General features: G+C 41.1%; 1 protein-coding gene across 1 annotated transcript in view; it reads right to left on the bottom strand.

Annotated features, from left to right (window-relative positions):
- The window catches only part of PODXL2 (podocalyxin-like 2), a 133,441-nt gene that overhangs the window by 3,187 nt on the left and 109,724 nt on the right, over nt 1–20,530 (bottom strand). The window contains exons 5-6 of the mRNA XM_006895205.1: nt 965–1,121; nt 142–203 (exon numbers count right to left, since the gene is read on the bottom strand). Coding sequence (XP_006895267.1) covers nt 142–203; nt 965–1,121 — 219 coding nt within the window. The remainder of the gene's footprint in view (nt 1–141; nt 204–964; nt 1,122–20,530) is intronic.

Raw genomic sequence — 20,530 nt, 5'->3', positions numbered from 1 at the left:
TAAACGAGAAGCCTGCCAGTCTTCTGTTCCTTTGAACCACCTTGAGAAAGGCCAGCCCTGCTCCTGGAGTGGAATGTGTAGGGAGAACAGCAGCAGGTAACAGAGTCCTGCAGCACAGATGCAAATTCTGTGTGCTCTTACCTCCACCAGGCTCCTGCGGATGTCACCCAGCATGGAAAGGACATCTTGAGTGGGCACCACTCCTGGGCGAGAGGGAGGGGAAGAGACACAGTTATCAATCTCACCTTGGCCACGGAGCTCAGCTTGCAAGAGTCCTAGCTCTCCTGACAGCTCCTGACCCAAGTTCTTACAGCCTCTTTGTTTGGCTGCTAAGTACACACAGGTTCTTACTCTACGTGGATTTTTCTTTCCTACTTAAAAAGAACAACCAAACCTTCCTGGCATCTCTGACTCATGGAGACCCTCCATCAGGTTTCTGAGGCCGGAAATCTTTATTGGAGGAGACTTCCTGTATTCAACAAAAAGCCATTGGAGTCAAACTGCTGATCTTCTAGTTAGCAGCCCACTGCATTACGTTTTAAGCCACCAGGGCTCCTCTCTCCTACATTTGCTTTCTATTGACCTCATCTATTAAATATCTAGTGGATACGTAACATAAACATAATTCTAGGCTGTCTCTCACACTACAGCATTTCAGATACCCCCTTCCCTACCGTCCTACTCCATTAAACAGTGTGCAAAGCCAATTTCATTTCATGTCTGTGCTGAAACCATACCTGACTCCTGTCTCCAATAACTAATTCCCACCCTCCACTACTTCTCCAAAACTCGCAAGTAGAAGCTCCACCAAGGAAAACCCATCCTGCTTAAAGTTCTGAGTTCAAAAGCCCATCCTGTCTCCTGAGACTTCATATGGCCTCGAGAACAGCCTGCCTCATGGACCTTTTGTGGCTCCTCTCTCTAGAGAACATCGCCCCCCTCCCACCTGCCTGCCTGTGCTCACCTTGCTCGCCCACCAGGGTCATTAGCAAGTGCTGCTCCTTCTCGCTGGGCTTGCTCAGGGAGATGTGCCAATCCCCATGGCTGCTGCTGCCATGCCGGGGCAGCACCTCCTCCACCAGGGCCAGAAGCTGCAGCCCTCGATGCTGCCGAAACACCTCCTAGAAGGTCACAAAGACAGTCCTCACCCCACCATCCTCAGTGAAGGAGAGGAGCTTTGCTGGACCCTCTGTCTAGGGGCGGCTTTCCACTCCAACTGCAGGTTAGCAGATAAGTGTTTAGAAAGTGGGCCTGCCTGGTCCCAGGGAGGCTGCTCTAGTTAGTTCGGGGGCCACCAGGGGTGTTATGAGCTTGGCCTTGGGTGTAACTGGCCCCTGGGTGGGAAGGCAGGAGAGGTCCAAAACACACATTTATTTATTCATTATATCACTACTTCAGCTCTTTGTGCCCTGTTGTGCAAGCATGAGGAAAGCATGGGGAGTGCCCGAAGATACAGGTTAGATGGGAAGACAGATACAAACACATACAATGACAATCCAGGAACTGAGAATATAGTGCTACATACCACAAAGTAACAGCTACAAATACCACAGAGGAATAGCTAATTGCATATGGATGCTCCATGTTGTGTCACTGAAGATAAATATATAGGAATTTGGGATAAGCTGCCCAAAGGAACAATACAACCACCAAAAATCAGGACTTCTCACCTTTTGTTTCTCCCTGCACAGGTGCTAGCCTGAGCGGGTACACAGAACGGTATCTGAGTACTCATGGTAGTAGGGGTGACAGGAAGAATAAAACCAGAAATGTTTAAAATGTCTACACCTGGAAACTGGGGTCAGGAGTGATGCTGCAGCAAGGGGCTCAAGTGTATCAGAGATGGCAAGGATGGCTCAGGATAGCTGTTCATAGGGGTGTTATGAATCCTGGGCAACTCGAAAGCACCTAACATCAGGTCACTAGGAGTCAGAATCAGCCTGATGGCAGTGAGTTTGGTTTTGAGTTTTGTATGTAATTACAAAACGTTAAACTAACAAAACAGCCAAGGGCTTGGCACTGAGCAAGAACTCAGTGAGAGGCAGGAGCCCAGGCTAGGCTGGACGCCAGGACCCTGCCTCTTGGTGCACAGCCTACTATTGTCCCAAACTCATCCGATCTGGGAAAAGAGCTTGCTTTGGCCCTGGGACAGCTCCCCACCCACCTCAGTAGCCCTCTTGTATGTGAAATCCATCCCGCTCAGGCCTCCACAGCTCCAAGCCTGATGACCCCTCCTCGTTACTCAGTTCTGCCTTGGGTACCCTGATGTGGAGCTGAGGGCCCGGGCTGCTGGGAAAGCACAAGCTTTTCACCAGGTTACCCCAGTAAATCCCTGGGCTACCCCAAAAAAGCCCCTGCTACTCCCCCTCTCTTTTCTGCTGCGCTCAAGCTAATGAGCTATTCCCAGGGTGCCTCACTAAAGGCACCAAAATGATTCAAGTTCTTGGCCTCTGTCCCTTGATACTGTGGTGAGTGCAGGCACAGGTTCAAGCCTCGGCACTCACTGGCTAACCAAAAAAGTTGAACGGCAGTATAAATTTGTGAGGCACTGGTGCCTGGAGATGGCTACACAGCAACCTCGGTGCCTGAAATGAGGAGTAAAGCTGCTGAATAAGAATGATGCCCAGTGACCGAACCCTTCTACTTACAAAGGAAAGTCCCTGCCACACGGAGTCCTTCCCTTTATGTCACACCCTGTGCCCCACTATGTGTGTATTCCCACATTCTCCTGGGTCAAGGTGCCTGAAATAAGCCCACAGCCCTTCCAGGTCAGAGGATCTAGGAGAGTCTCTGTGATGATGTTTCACATAATCATACAAAATTATACATACATGATTTCTTTTATATAATTATTACTTATAATTCATTTAAGGAAGCATCTGAGAAGGTGACGATGTTTCATGTAATTTCTTTAATAGGTGGAGAAATAATCACTCTGGTATGAGGAAAAAGCCTTGGCTCTGGAATCAAATAAATCTAAATACAAATCCTGGTTCTGCCATTTACCAGCTCCGTGACCACAAACAAAATATTGTGCTCTCTGAGTCTTGGGTTCCTCGTCTGAAAATGTAGGCATAGTCCTAAGACCCTGTACTCACTGTGAGGACTGATAAAAAATTATATCAATGATTGTGGGACAAATGGATGCCCCCATGGGAGCGAAAACATGCACAGTGCGTACCTCGCACCGTGCACCAGAAATCAATCCATGGGGCTCACAGGCCGAATGATTTTAAAAGCCTAGAAGGTTATCTTCATGATTTTGGTATAGGCAAGGTTTCTAAACAGAACCAAAATATACTAAACATAGAGGAGTAAAGTAAAAAAAGTTGGTTATGATCAAGTTAGAAGAATAGCTTCAGCAGAAGATATTAGAATAAAAAGGAGGAGGAGGAGATACATACACTATACCTACTGGACAAAGATCTCATACGCAGAATGTAAAAGTAATTAATAGAAATCACTATGGAGAAAGATGGGGGACCCCAATAGAGAGTGGGCAAAACCCCTTGAATATGTATTTCATAAAAGAGAGTTTCAAAGGGCTAAATCACATATAAAAGGTGTTTAACTTCATTTGCTCTCAGGGACTCACTCTCATTGCTTTTGACCTGATGCTGACCCTCTGTGGCTTTTAGAGGATATAAATCACACAGCAGGAGACTGCCCATTCTTTTCCCACAAAGCTGCTGGAAGATAGACACTTCACAGAGGTGCAGCCTTTCTGGGTTAGCAGAACACCCTATGGACTATTCCACTTGCCCCCCTACCATCAGGAAATTATATATCAAAACTACAAAATGATACTCACTTATCAGAATGATTAATATGAAAAATAAACACAGTACAAAAGGCTTGCAGAGACAAGGAAAATCAGAACTCTCATGCATAGTTAGTAGGAATATCAATTTAGGACATGTTAAGACAGTATCTGTTGTATGCATAAGCTGTGACCCAGCTCTTCCACTCCTATGCATATACTCGTAAGAAATGTGACCATATGCTCACCAAATGTTGCAGAACATCCACAGCAGCGTATTCACAGCAGCCTGACATCTGAAGTTACTCAAATGCCCATCAACAGTACAACAGATGAATAAATGGAGCTACAGAGAAAGCTCTAGTGGCACAGTCCACAGAATGACGTGCTGCTAACCAAAAGGCTGTGTCCCCAGCAGTTCAAATCCACCAGCTGTTCCAAGAGAGAAAAAAGGGCAATCTCCTTCCATTATGATTTACAGGAAATCCAATGGAGCATGACCATATGAGTCAGAACAGACTTGACAATAGTGAGTTTGAGTTTTGATACCAAACATGCATGAACAAATTACATCAAACAGGAAGTGACTGAGAATTCAACTACACAAAATATAGATAAATCTTAATAAATGTTGAGTGAAAGAAGCCAGACATAAAATATTTCATACTAAAACAATGCATTTACATAAACTCTAAAACACACAAAATTAGTCTGTGGTGTTATAAGTAAAGAAAACAGTTTCCCTGTGGGACTAGCATCTGGAAGACATAAGGGTTAAAGGATATCTTGAGATGGGGTACTGTCTACATGATGTGGTCAGTTTGTGACTGCCCATAGAGCTAATCATTTGTGACTCATGTACATTTCTTTGTGTATGGTACATGTCAACAAAAGCATCTTCTGTGAAAAATACAGATGTAGAGATTGTGGATATCGGGCTGATAGTCCTTCTAGCATCTAAGTCCCCCACCACAGAAACTCCAGCTTCTTTCCAAGTATTTAATTTTTCAGATGATAGAATTCCATGTTTTGCTGCTATTCTATCATACTCATTCTATTATAGTCACTCTTGGAAGTAGCACACGATGAAGAAGAACAACCAATGATACTGAAGGAGAAAGTATAAACTGCACTGATGATACTGGTGGAAAAGAGGGCTCTGGGAGGAGCAGCAACTGAATCATGTCGACAAATGTTGTAGGTGCTTACTCATCTAGGTTTAAAACATTGAAAAGATAGCTACCTAATTGATTCTAAGAGATCCACATTTGTGCCCATTACCAAGAAAGATGATTCAGCAGAATGTGAAAATAATTGAACAATGCCATTAATAATATACACTTGAAATGTTGCTGAGGATAGTTAAAAAACAGTTGGTGTAGTACATTGACAGAACTGCTGGAAGTTCACGCTGGATTCTGAAGAGGATGCAGAATGAGGGATATCACTGCTCACATCAAATGGATCTTAGCTCAAAGTATGGCTTGCTCAGCTCCACAATCAACACTCTCAATGCCAGCAGTCAGGAAATCAAAAGACTAAATGCATTGGGAAAATCTGATGTCAGAGATCTCTCCAGAGTGCTGAGAAGGAACGATGTCAGCCTAGAGACAAAGGAGCACCTGACCCAGGCCATGGTCTTCTCAACTACTTTTATGCTTCAGAGAGCTGGACAATGACTAAGGATGACAGAAGAAAAGATGCCTTCAAGTTGTGGAGCTGGAGAAGAATGCTGGCTATAACATGGACTGCCAAAAAACCAAATCAGTTTGTCCTGGAGAGGGTGAAATCAAATCTCTCCTGGGAGGCTAGGATTTTGAAGCTCCGTCTCACATACTTTGGGCATGTCACCAAGAGAGACTGGTCCTTGGAGAAGGACATCATGCTTAGAAAGGTGGAGTGACAGTGTAGGAGAGGAAGACCCTGAATGAGATGAATTGATACAGTATCTGGGGCAATAGGAATTGGTGTGTCAGAATTAGTGAGGCTGGCTCAGGATAGGTAAGGGTTCAGAAATGCTGTACATAGGGTCACTACACATCGCAGGTGACTCAATGGCATATAACAACAAAAACATACTATATTGGTTTTTTGGGTTGTTTTTATTTAAGCCTCTTGTTTAGAGTTAACAAGACCTCAGGAGGGCCTTTGTATTTAAAAGTCAGTTTTTATTATATTTGGAGGAACATTCTTCTAAGTGGGACAGCACTCTTCTATCAATGTGGTACTGAGGTAACCTGGGGTTGCTGTGATGCTGAACCTTGTGCCACTAGGGTATCAAATACCATAATGGTTACCCATGGGGAAGAGTGTTTGGTGGAGCTCCCAGTTTAAGACAGGTTTGGAAGCAGGAATGGCATCTACTTCCTAAACAACAAGCCTCTGGAAACTCTATCAACTTTGATAAATGACAATAGTTCTAGAAAGGCTTCAGGCCTTTTGTTCATAGAATTGCTATGAGTTATGCTCAACTCAACGGCAATCAACAACAACAACCACCAAAAAGATATTTAGCGGCAATTAGGCGCTGGCCCCCTCTCAGAGTCAGAATACAGAAATGCTAAGGCAGGAGTTTCCTCTCACCCACATGGACCGAAGCTGCTCCAGTTCAGGAACCTGGTCACACCACTCTGGAGATATAAGACAACAACAGACTTCAGGAGAACGAGCTGCAATTAGGTGAGAGACTCACTGTCAGAGACAGAATACAGTGATGCCAGGGAATTAGGGGCCTGCAACTCCCTAGAAGGGAAACAGCTCTAGGCAAGATAGCTGGTCTCCGCTAGGGCCAGCCCACAGACCAAACAGGACAAGAGAATTTTAGGAGAAGGGGCGCCAATAAGGTGAGATTCTCACAGGGCTGCACTGCAGACCAGAGAGAGGATCTGAAGGATTTTAGGAAAGGTAAACTACATGTTGCACAGGACCAGAAAGGATTTCCAATACAGAATGTAACCCACCCCCATAGAAAATGCAACTAATTGACAACATTATAAAGAACTGTCAACAACCTATGCAGACTCAATAGGAACAGCCTAACATATACCAAAAAACCTTTATAGGTCAAGAAAGCAGCAGGTAGCATCAAACATTGTGAAAAAACAAAATAAGTCTTCTCCTTAAAAAAAAAATAAATAAATAATTGCAGAGCCAATGATTACTCCAGAGAGAGGGAGGCAGAAGAAATACATTGACACAGAGTCATATGAACAGCTATAGAAGAAGGTACAAATGATGGAAGAAAGAATGGAAGCTATAAGTAAAGCTAATACCCTAGAGACAAATAATCAGAAGAAACATACTGATGTGGAGTTATATGAACAGCTAGAGAAGAAGGTACAAATGATGAAAAAAAGAATTGAAGTCATACATAAAGGAAATAATCTAGAGACAGGGAGCCAAAAGAAATATACTGATGCAAAGGAATAAAAAATAATTAAATAAAAATAACAAAAGGTAGAAGAAAGAATTGGAACTATAGATAAAGAGGCATAAGAACTTAAAAAATCATCACAAGACAGAGAGGGAACAGCCAAACCAGTACTAAAAATAATAGAAATGCTTGGAAATGCAATCCAGAATGTAGCTGCTGCTGTTACATGCCACTGATTCACTTGTGACTCATCAACCCTACAGCTCTGAACCATTCCTTATCTTGAGGCAGTTTCACAATCTCCAACACATCTATTCTCATTACTACCATTACTGTGTCAGTCTGTCTTATCCATGGTCTTCCTCTCCTGCACGATCCCTCAACCCTTCCAAGCATGATATCCTTCTCCAAGGACAGGATCCTCTTGGTAAAATACCCAAAGTATGTGAGATTGAACTTCAAAATCCTTGCCTCTAGGGAGCAACTTTGTTTCACCCTCTCTAGGACAGATTTGTTTGTTCTCTTGGCAGTCAATGCATGTTCAATGCTCTTATCCAGCACCAAAACTCAAAGGCATCATCAATTCATCTATCATCCTTAATCACTGTCCAGCTCTGTCATGCATAAGAAGCAACTGCAAAGACCACGGCCTGGATCAGGTGCAGCTTAGTTTCCAGCCGACATTGCTCTTCAGCACTTTGTAGAGGTCTCTGACAGCAGATTTTTCCTAATTCAAGTCATCTTTTGATTTCCTGCTGCTGGTGCCAAGGGTGCTGACTGTGGACCCGAGTAAGTTGAAACTGTTAACAATTTCAATCTCCATCTATCATAGTGCAGTGGTGAGAAATGGCCTTATTTGGCCCAGTGGTGAGATTCTTTGTTTTATTTATGTTGACTCCATATTGGAGACCCCAGTTCTTGAACTTCTGCAGCAAGTGTTTCAGGTCCTCCTCAGTTTCAGCAAGCAAGGTCATGTCATTTGCATAACACAGGCTGTTGATGAGTCTTCCTTCAATCATGAAGTCATATTGCTTCTCATAAAGTCCAGCCTCCCAAGCTGATTTGTAGAAGGCTGGGAGTTGGATTAGGCCACTAGCTGTGGCTTTAGAGTTGCTCCTGACACGGTGAGTCAGTCACAAGGTACTCAGCAGCTGCTGCAAGTGGAGAAGGGTGCCGCCACGGTGTCGGAGGCCCACAAGTAGAAGAACTGGAGGCTGAAGCAGGTGAAGGAAGTGCAGGCTGAAATGGAACAGTATTGCCTGCAGAGGGAGAAAGAGTTCAAGGGCAAGGAAGCTGAGGCTCTGGGATCCCAAGGCAGGTGCAGCAATGAAGTAAAGGAGGAGACCCAGGAGAAGACTATCCTCAAGACCTACTTCAGAACAGGGATGACGTCTTGGACGATCTCTTGAGCTTTGTCTGTGATACCTGACCAGAAATCATGAAAACAACCGCATAAAGTGATAGGGAAGAAGGAGACATTCACTCGATGAACTGGCTTTAAAAAAAAAAACAAAACACTAGGAAAGATGCAATTTTAATTAAAAAAAATGTAGATCACTATACTGTTAAAGATTATAAAGCTTATTTTACACATAAGTATTTAATGATAGTAATCATGTATTAGAACAAATTAAACATCTTTCCATAATAATTTAATCATGATAGCAAATAGCTAACATTTATATTTTCTATATATTAGGCTCCACACTAAGCACATTGCATGAATTAGTTTATTTAATTTCTTTTTAATTAGTTACGCAAGGAAAAGCATGCTTTGTCAACAAATAAATTATGATATCTATCATGCTTGCTGAAGACCTGATATCTATGAAAATGCAAATTGAAATTTAACTATGTACATGATTCAAAATAAGAGAAAAGCTGTTTTCAAGACTTAGCGTTTTTTATTCTGGCCTTTTGTACTGACAAAACACAAATGGTTTTACTTTTACATTATATTTTGTCTTAAATGACAAGATAAGAAGGATAGTTTCATTCTGTTATTGGCCACAAATATCATATTATTTGTATGGGCAGTCTTTATTTCCAGTAAATGAAAAGCCAAATTGTATATAATTGTCACCATATTTTCTTTTCTTAAAATGTTGAGATTTGAAGCACTGACAACATCTAGATGTATTCTGTGATTTCTGAATAGATGAATGCAACTTATCTGGCAAAAGTCAGCCTGATGTGATCAAAGCTATCAAATGGGGAAATGACAACGTCTTCAATAAATGGTGCTGGCAAAACTGGACTTTCAACTGCAGAAAGCTGAAACGGGATCCACATCCCACATAATACACAAAAATCGACTGAAGGTGGATCAGAGACCTGGGAGTAAAGCCCCAAACCATAACATTCATAAGAGACAAACTGGGATCAAGCTTAGAAGCGCTAGTCCAAGGTATAAAGAGACTGCCAAATACAATCAGAAATGCAGAATCTAAAGAGGATAAAACTGATTGCATAGAACCTTCTAAAGATTAATTCCATGTGTGCATCAGAAACTTTTTCCAACAGGGTGAAAAGAAAACCTACAGACTGGGAACAAACATTTGGTAATACCATCTCTGACAAGAGTCTTATAACAAAAGTTTACAGAATACTCCTGGACCTCCACAAGAAAAAGTCTGATAACCCAATTACAAAATGGGCAAAAGACATGGAAAGAAATTTCAGAGGAAGATTCTTGAATGACAAACAGACACATGAAAAAATGCTCCAAATCACTGGCAGTAAGAGAGATGCAAACAGACTGGCATTTTAGATGCCTCTCACCTGGAATAAGAAGACGTAGCAAAGCTTTCTTCTTGTGACAAGGCATTACATTATTTCTGTATATTATATAGTAATTTTGTTCACTTTTGGAGAGTTCCAAACCTAGAACTTCATAAAGATTTAGAAATTATCCAAATACTTCATCTTTTTACTTCACCTTTCTTGTAAATTTAACACTTAGGCTTTTTAGCTGTAGTACCATATATCAAAATGACTTCTTTCTTAGATATCAGTAAAAGAAAAACAATTCTTTGAAGAAAGAAATGGGTTAAATATTTTATTTCCCTAAAGCTTCCTTGAATGTCAGGGCCTTTATTGATGAAAAAGTGGTAAATAACATTTTTGTAACTTGTTTGAATAGCAGCTGGCCTTAAAAGAATCCTTTCTGTCAGACAAATAAATAGAGGTTTTCCTTGCTTTCTAAAAGTAAAGCATTCTTGTGACACCTTTCCTAAATCAAACTAACATGAAATGCAGGGGCAGTTACCATTCATTCATATGGGAAAAATGTTAAGCACTTCCAGACCCCCAAAATAAAGTACCAAATAACATATAAAGCCTCAAATAACACACAGAGTTCCAACAGTTCAGAATCATGGCTCCATGCTGGCATGTTGAACATAGTTACAAGGGAAGAGCCTAGTGACACTGAATGCTTGTTGTGCACCACTGTAAGACAAATGGTAAACGCTGGTTTCACTCTTCTATTTTTTTCTGTAAAAGCAAAAAATCCTTTTTGTCTACAACCAGGAGAAGATCAAATAGATGAATGGGACCTTCTAAGAATCAAATCCCTATGCACATCCAAAAACTTCTCCAACAGGGTAAAAAGGGAAGCCACAGATTGGGAAAAAGTATTTGGTAATGACATGTCAGATAAGGGACTTATATCTAGAATTTATAAAATGCTTGAGCACCACAACAAGATAAAGGTGAATAATCCAATAGAAAAATGGGCACAGGATATGAACAGACACTTCACCAAAGAAGACACTCAGATGGGCCACAAGCACATGAAGAAATGTTCAAAATATCTAGCTCTAAGAGAGATGCAAATCAAATCAACTATGAGATACCATCTCACCCCAGTCAGAATAGCAAAATTTAACAGAACAGCAAGCAACAAATGCTGGCGAGGTTGTGGAGAAACTGGAACCCTTATTCACTGTTGGTGGGAGTGTAAAATGGTGCAACCACTGTGGAAGGCAGTGTGGCACTTTCTCAAAAAGTTGCAAATAGAGATACCATTTGACCCAGCAATTTCACTACTGGGAATATATCCCAAAGAGACCATAACTAACATCCACGCAGACATATGCACACCCATGTTTATCGCGGCTCTGTTCACAATAGCAAGGAGTTGGAAACAACCCAGGTGCCCATCAACAAACGAATGGATAGAGAAGTTGTGGTATATTCACACAATGGAATACTATGCTGTATTGAAAAACAAGGAACTCATGCAATATTATTCAAAATGGGTGAGCCTGGAGGACATTATGCTGAGTGAGGTATCTCAGTCGCCAAAGGACAAATATTGCATGGTGCCACTGTTGTAAAATGGGATTGATATCAGGGTTGGGGTAAGACTGAGAAAAATTGGATAAATTGTGTATACTGCACTAAAACAGATGAGGGAGTGAATAATTTAAAAGCTATGTATGATAGGGTATTATGGTTATCACAAGAGTCCACAATTAAGGTTGCATAGTGGAATGTACTTGGGGCGGTGGGAGGGGTGCGCGAGAGAAGTGTAGCAATGAGTGAATGGAAATCCAAAATTTCTGTAAATGCTCATTAAAATTATTTAAATAAACAAATAAATAATCATTTTAAATTTGTTTGTAAAGTCTTAAAACAAGTCTTTTGTTAAAGTGAGGTGACATAAAGTGAACTTTTGTAAAGCAGGACATGCTTGTAGTAGTCTAGTTGGAGCTGCTCTTAAATTTCTTGTAGTAGAAGTTAGGAGATACTGTTGTTGTTGTTGATGTTATGTGCCATCGAGTCGCTTGCGACTCATAGCAACCCTATGTACAAGAGCTCTAAATGCTGTTCTATCCTATGCTAACCTAGCCATCTCAGAATATGGGAATTTATTACTTGTTTTTAGTGTACTAGTAATCATTTAAAAGTAAAGATTCTTTGTAATGCCTTGTTTGTTTGTTTAAAAAAAAGGTCCTGCCTCTCAAGTGATCTGCTCCACATGCATTGAAATGGTAGAGAGACAGGATATATCCCTGATGCACTCCTTTCCTGATAACTGCTTCTTGGTCCAAGTATAGTTTTTGCATAAGCACAATTTTGTGTTCTAGGATTCCCATTCTTCTCAAGGTTAGCCACTGTCTGAGGAGGAGAAAACACACATGGGGATGCCCATGAATGTCTCTCTGAAAGGGCCAGAGGGAGTAAGAATAGCACAGCCCCTCATCGCTCCAGAGCAGAAACCAGATAAAGGGCTTTGAGCCAACAGTGAATAACCAAACCTCTAGCTGTTGGTGAAGCCCACAGAGCTTCTAGAGTCGCACAAAAAGCAAGAGGTTTGTTTATTCATTGTTGACTCACAGCTGTGGTACTGAGGGTGGGAGGGAGGCAAAGAATATCACCAAAAACAAGTCGAGAGTTTAGCCCAAGTTCCAAGAGTCTCAATTAGGCCAGGCTCTGGTTTCAGGTCAGCAGTCAAATCCAAATCATACAACAAGGTTTTTACCTCTGAGCAGTTATAAGTCACCTTCTCCTTCAAGCATCCAGCGAGAACAGCAGAAACCTTTAACTATGGTCTTTATCTCAGGGCTCCTCTGCTTATACCTGGCCACAGTTTCTCCACAGCAGTGTAGCAGTCCAGGTCTTGCTTGCCTCAAGTCTTGCTGTCCAGTGTAGGACGCACTCTTTCTCTTATCCTAATCCCAACACAGCTCTTGGTGATTTGCAAAACCATGAGCCTAGCTGGAGACCAGAGGGACTAACTGTAATGGCTGAAGAAAAAAAAAGCCAACTTTTAGGCTGACACCACAGCCACAATTTGTTGTGATCCACACAGTCAAATGTCTTTTTATAGTCAATGAAACACAGAGAGACATTCCTCTGGCACTCTTCTTTCCGTTAAGATCTGACCTTGGCTATGATCTCCCTAATGCCATGGTCTCTTCTAATACACTTTTGGCAGTTCTCTGTTGATGTACTGTTCCAGTGTTAAGAAAATGGAAACAGCCCAAATGTCCATCAACAAATGAATGGATTGATAAATTGTGATACACTGACACTGTGGAATGCTAAGCAGGACTCAGAAGCAATGATTTTGAAAAATACTATGTAACATGGAAGAGACTACAGTTTATTATGCTGAGTATCTAACTCAGTCTCATAAGATCATTATTGTAAAAATAGGATGACTAGTAAAATGTGTATAAAAGTCCAAAGGGGGAAGGGGAGGGGACAGTGGAGCTGTGGACTGGGGGGAGGTGGGGGGAGGGAAATCATGAGGTGACAGCATTTCATGGGCAGAGGGAGCGGGTGATGGAATTACGAAATACCCAATGGGGACCTGAAAAGAAAACAGAAAAGGGCAAAAGATAGTGGGCATAGATCATAGATTTCTAAAATGCAATGTAAGGGAATGATCGATCATATGAAACAGAATGTGAATGAAGAAATGTGTGAAACGCAATGTACATAAATGAAACATAATTTATATGGATTTTGTATTCAAACAGTGTTGTTTTGTTGTTGTCATTGTTGCTGTTAAGTGTTGTCAAGTCGTAGATGACTCATAGCAACCCTATGAATGAAAGACCTGAACACTTGCATAACTTTCATCCTTTCTCCAAGTTCCTAGTTTCCTGAGGCAAGCTCTTTTAGAAGTGGATGCCACTTCTGCTTCCAAGCTTGTTTTAATCGGGGAGCTCCACCAAACACTGTCGACCATAGGTAACCATTATCACATTTGATACATCAGTGTCACCGTGTTTTAGCATCAAAGAAACCACAAGTTACCTCTGTACAGCAAATGGACAGACCTGGGCTATAGCACTTAGAAGTTTGTTTGACCAAAGCAATTAAAACTAGGCCTGGAGGCCACAGATTAAAATCACTCACCTTTGGTTTGACAGCAATACTTTCTATCCACTAGACCAACAGAGCGCTCTCTAATTCAAACAATATAAAATAAAAATGCATCTCTTTTAAAAAATAGATTTAGCTGTGTTTTATTGACGATGCAAAGTCATTTGACTGTATAGATTCTAACAAATTATGGATGACATTGCAAACAATGAGAATTATATGCATGCAAATAGTACCTACACCAAGAGGCAGTCATCTGAACAGATTAAGAGAATATTGCATGGTTTAAAAACCAAGAAGCAGTGTGCATACAGGTTGTATCTTTTCACCATCATATTCAATCTGAGGGACAACGCAGGAGGAGAAGACCCTCTATGAGATGGATTGATTCGGTGACTGGGGTAATCGGGATGGGTGTGTCAGAGGCGGTGCGGTTGGCACAGGATAGAGCAGGGTTTAGGGCTGTTGTGCATAGGGTCACTATGAGTCGGAAACGACTCGATGGCACATAACAACAACAACAACAACATTCAATCTGTACACAGAGCAAATACTCTGAGAACCTGAACTATACGTAAAGATCAGTGTGGCATCAGGAATGGAGAAGAGTTATTAACAACCGTCACTCTGCAGATGACACAATAATGTTTACTGAAAATAAAGAAAACCTGAAGCACTTACTGATGAAGATCAAAGATGACAATCTTCCAGTATGAATTATCCCTCAACATAAAGAAAACAAAAATCCTCATGACTAGACCAACAGGCAACATATAAATGGAGAAAGGATTGAAGTGCTCAAGAATTTCATTTTATTTGGATCCACAAACACTTAACAGGAGCAGCAAACAAGAACTGAAATGACAGATCTCATTGAGTTAAGAGTTCTGCTGCCTAGGACACCTTAACAAAGCTCTAAAGAGCAAGGCTGTCACTTTGAAACTAAAATGCCCCTGGCCTATACCATGGCATTTTCCCATTGCCTTACAAGCATATAAGAGCTGGACAATGAATGAATAAGGATAAAGAACTGATGTCTTTGTAATTTGGTGTTTGCAAAGAATACTGAACATAAACAGGCAAAAGAACAAACAAATCTGTCTTGGAAGAAAATGCAGCCCGAATGCCCCTGGGAGGCGAGGAGGTGAGGTTTTAACTCATGTATTTTGGGCATGTTATCAGGAGGTGCTGATCCCTGGAGGACATCATGCTTGGTAAATTAGACAGTCAGCAAAAAGAGGAAGACCCTCTATGAAACGGACTAATGCAATGGCTGCATCAGGGCCACGACAGTGAGGGTGGCCCAGGCCAGGCTGTGGTTCGCTTGTACACAGAGCTGCTTTGTCTGGAACTGACTGCTCAGCAGCTAACAATACCAAATGTTACAGGCAGCTCCTCCAAGTTCCTGGTATGGTACTTGTGGTGAACAGGAGAAGATACATGACATTACAAATCAGATCTGGTTTGTGCAGATGGAGCTCAACTGAATGCCTTCCTCTCTTACCCTGTAACAAGCAAACGGAAATGTGAAAATCATGGCCAGGCTCAAGTTTAAAGGAGGCAGAAACAGAGAAACTCCAAAAACAAAAGAATATGCAGGTGCAGCAGGAATTTCTGGAGGTTCAAGATCTAGACCCAGAATCAAAAAGCTAGAGGGTTAGGTTCATATGGAGGAAGAAGATGCGCTCTTGGACCACAGAAGAGAACTAGAATAATGCTCCCCAAATACAGCCCAATGGCTCAAAAAGCAGCCCTTTCAGTGGGGAATGAGGAGAGGTCTGCAAAATAGAGTCAAAGATTTAAAACTAGATTATAGTTTTAGAATTTATCTAAGATTAACTATAAGATCCAATGGAAGGGAGCTCTGGTGGCCAAGTGGCAAGAAGTTGCACTGCAATCCCAAAGACACTTGGTTCAAATCCACCAGATGCTCTCCTGGAGAAGGAGATAAGGAAGGGCAATCTCCTCCTGTGCCTGTCGGATCTGACTCGATGTTACACGACAAGAAAAGAAGAAGAAGAAAAAGACCCAATGGATAGGATAAACAGAAATTAGGCAGTATTGAAGGGAGCTGTTAATTTGTCTGTTGTTGTTATGTGCCCTTCAGTTGCCTGCGACTCATAGTGGTCCTATGTATAACATCAACCAGAATGCATCATTGTGATTTTTAAAGAGCCAGAAAGAATGCAAGAGTCAGTAAGAGTCATCAAGGACAGCCTTTTTTTCTGCCATCATGGTAATGATGGCTACATGCTATGTCTTCTCATAGGATTTTCAGGATTAAGAGATTTCAGGATAGGAGTGGAGGGGTTAGGCTGGATAGGGATGAAACCACAGAGTTGCAAAGTTTGAGTGTAGGGAGAGAGGGAAAGAAATGAAATGATCCAGATGAAAAGATAGGAAATGATGGACAAGATTCAATGGTGATTAATTTTATAAAATAGAATGTATGAGAATGATTGTATGAAACATAATATGAATGAAGAATAGTTGTGAAATGCCATGTATACAAACTTTTTAAGTAAACCAATTAAAAAGAGACAGAGAGATAGAGATATTGATTCCTGGTCAGAAAACAAAAGCAGAAATGTTCCATTCTCAAATGGATTCAAATTAAAACTGGTAATAAAATTTTGTTTAATGAGCCAAGAAGTTTTTATAAAACCAAGAGGTGACACTGGAAAAGAATCAAGGTGGGTCATACATGATGACACTTATTTACCTAGGTTTGCTAGTGTTCCATCCAATCAAATTTAAAATTCTGCCATAATCTGATCAGTTAAAAATGTACTGGAAAACTTCTAATATCTTCCTTTAAAAAAATGGTTTGTTTACAAAGTTCAAATACATTATGTTTCACACTATTCTTCATTCACATTGTATTTTATATAATCATTCTCATGTATTATGTTTTATAAAATCAGTCACCATTGGACCTTGCCCATCATTACCCTGTCTTTTTGCCTAGATCCTTTCCATTTCCTTCTCCCCCCTCCACCCACCAAACTGTGCAGCCCTGTGGCTTAACCCCTACCCATCTTCAGCTGTCCCCCTCCTTGAGGTCCCATACATGTTTTACTAGTTATCCTCCTATTTTTACAATAATGATCTTATGCAGTATTTGTCCTAACGAGATTGTATTAGTTTACTCAGCATAATGCTCTCCAGGCTCTCCCAAGTTACACAGTATTTTTTTTAAATCATTGTTCTTGAATGCTGCATAGTATTCCATTGTGTGAATATACCATAATTTTTCAATCCATTTGGTTGTGGCAGGACATTTGAGCTGTTTCCATGTTTTTGTGATGGTGAAAAACACATTGGTGTACAAATCTGCATTTGTGTCTCAGTTCTAATTTCCTTGGGGTATATTCCTAGTAGTGAAATAGCTGGGTCATATGGAGTTTCTATGGTGAACTTCTTGAGGAAACGCCAAACTGTTTTCCAGAGTGGTTATACCAGTTTACAATCCCACCAACAGTGTATCAGAGTTTCCACCTCTCCACATCTTTTCCAACATTTATTGCTTGCTACCCTACTAAACTTTTCCCCTGCTACTGGGCTGAGATGATATCTTATTGTGGTTTTAATTTACATCTCTTTTATTGCCATTGATTTTGAGCATTTCTTCATGTGTCTGTTGGTCACCTAAATGTTTTCCTCTGTGAATAGTCTTTCCATATCTTTTTGTTTATTTTGTAATTGGGTTATCAGCATTTTTTATCTTATTTTTTATACTTCCATATTAAGTGTGGTATTACAACTTTGAAAAATGGCTTTTTTATCCATTTCATTAGCCTCTGCTGGGGGCACAGTCTCTAGCTACCTCAACTACAGACACATGGTTTTGCAAATCACCAATAGCTGCAGGACTAATATAAGAGAGCACTTTGTGCAGTGTGGAGAGAGTGTGGCAAGGTGAGATGGAGGCTATCAGAACCATGGAGATGGAGCCAAAGTTAAAGGCTTTGCTTGTGAATGACTGAATGAAAAGCTGACTTGTGACTGTTTTGAGACAAATCTTGTTGGATGACTGAGGAAACCAGAAATTTGTGCTGCCGAACTGAACCCAGACTTTCACTTTGTGACTAAGAAGCTGTCTAAACTAATTCAGGAATTGCGTCTTGCTGTTAATCTGGCTTGGAGCTGCTGTTCACAGACCTGGATTTTCACTATGTGGTATCTTTTGTCTCCCCCACTCTCTAACCTACTTCTCTAATAAATTTCACAAACAACTGTGAGCAAGTTTGTAAGTCAATATGCAGTGAACACTAGACTCGATAATTCATAGAAATAGGTGCAGGAGCATGTGGGGGGGTGGGAGGGTGGCATGTCTGCCTATGTAGGTTTTTTTTTTTGGTGCTATGGATATTATCAATGAGAACAGTTCCCCTATATGAAGCAGGTAGAAGTCAGACTTGGCCTCCTTCACACTGTATCTGTTCCTTTTACATCAAGGGGCTAACAATTATTAGACCTCTGGTTTGCAAAAAGGCAAACAGAAAGACATCAAGGACAGAAAAATTAAGACCAATAAATTTCAAGTGAAAATTAGATAAATGAGGATCTGGTAATAATTAACAAAACTGCATATGCAATCCCCCTTCTAGAAATTTACACTGAAGGTAAATCTCCAATAATACAAAAAAGCACATTTGTAAAGTTATTCATTATATTATTGTAAGTAATTGCAAATACTGGAGACCACCTAACATACATAATTGGATATTTTAATAAATTATGGTAGAACCCAAAATACTACACACTTGTAAAAGTAACTGAAAGAAACATCGCCACAAATTGACATAAATTTGAGGCAGGCTTAGATGTAGTGGAACAGGGAAAATAATGAAGAGAAATCTTGAAAGTATTACCAGCATTCCTAGTAGAGATAAGGAATAGACTATAGTGGGACAAAGGGAACAGTGAACAGAACCTTAAAAGAATCACCAATTTTCCAAGTAAGAATAACAAAGCCAGATACTCCCAGGCACAAGAAGTCAGTGTCTCAGGATAATCCAGCCCCATATCCTGAAGCCTTTGCAATAAATGTTTTTGCTTTTCAGAAACACCTGTGACCAGATCCAGTTAAACTGTTGTTGTTATGTGCTGTTGAGTTGTCTGTGACTCATAGTGACCCCATGTACAACCTGCTCTATCCTGTGCCAATCTTATTGTCTCTGACACACCTACCCCATTACCTCAGTCACTGAATCAATCCATCTCATCGAGGGTCTTCGTCTCTTGCACTATCCCTCCATCCTGACAAGCATGATGTCCCACTCTAAGAACTGATTCCTTCCTGCAACATGTCCAAAGTATGTCAGACAAAGCTTTAGAATCCTTGCTTCCAAGGAGCAGCCTGGCTTTTCCCTCTCCAGGATGAAATTGTTTGTTCTCCCAACAGTCCGTGGTATATTCAATACTCTTCTCCAGCACTACAGCTCAAAGGCATAAATTCTCCTTCTATCATCCCTAGTCATTGTCCAGCTTTCTGATTCATAGCAAGTAACTGCAAAGATTATGGCCTGAATCCGGCAAACCTTAGTCTCCAGACTGACATCGTTGCTCTTCAGTACTTTGGAGAGGTCTCTGACAGTAGACTTACCCAATGCAATTCATCTTTTAATGTTGATTGTGGAGCCAAGCAAACTAAAGCTGTTAACAATCCCAATCTCTTCATCATCTTTCATGATGCTCCCAATTGGCCCAGTGGTGTGAATCTTTGTTTTCTTGATGTTGAGCTTCAATCCATATTGAAGGCTGCAGTCCTTGACCTTCTGCAGCAAGTGCTTCAGGTCCTCCTCAGTTTCAGCAAGCAGGGTTGTGTCATCTGCATAATGCAGGTTGTTAATGAGTCTTCCTCCAATCCTGATGTCACATTTCTCCTACAACTTGAATGTTTGTGAAAAGTCTAGGCGTTTGTAGCACAGCCTTCCACTAGATGGCACTGTTGAAACCATCCCATGATAAGTGATGCCTCTTATCCTAGAAACTTCTACAGAATTCTTACCAAAAGCTGCCTATACACCTGATTGTCAAGGCCACTCCCAACTTAGCAGACTGCAGGAAAAACTGCTCTGTTTCCTTTGTTCTCATTTTCCTTGTTATCGTACTCAACTGTGTAACTACCCTGCCCAAAAATTTCTTGTGTGAAACCTGGGCTGTTATCTTGGGATCATCTCCTCTGGCCAGATACTTTCTGTTTCAATACATACATCAATTTTTCATGACAAGGCTGTTCTCTCATTCTGTTAGTCTTGATAGTGAGAGAAAGTTTGGAAGGTGGTCCTGCAACAAAATGTTGTTGTTGTTGTTATATGCTGTCGAGTCACCTAAGACCCATAGCAACCCTATGTACAGCAGCTCTGAAGTCTTCCCTGTCCTGAGCCTACCTCGCTGATTCTGACACAACTACTTCCATTGCCCCAGTTACTGTTTCACTCCATCTCATCTGGGGTCTTTCTCTCCTGCACTGTCCATCCACCCTTCCATGCATGATATCCTTCTCCAAGAACAGGTCCCTCCTGGACACGTGCCCAGAGTATGTGAGACAG

The sequence above is a fragment of the Elephantulus edwardii genome, unplaced genomic scaffold (genome assembly GCF_000299155.1).
Source record: "Elephantulus edwardii isolate Elephantulus edwardi_28Jun2011 unplaced genomic scaffold, EleEdw1.0 scaffold00161, whole genome shotgun sequence".
Lineage (NCBI taxonomy): Eukaryota > Metazoa > Chordata > Mammalia > Macroscelidea > Macroscelididae > Elephantulus > Elephantulus edwardii.
This window is presented reverse-complemented; position numbering and strand designations above follow the sequence as displayed.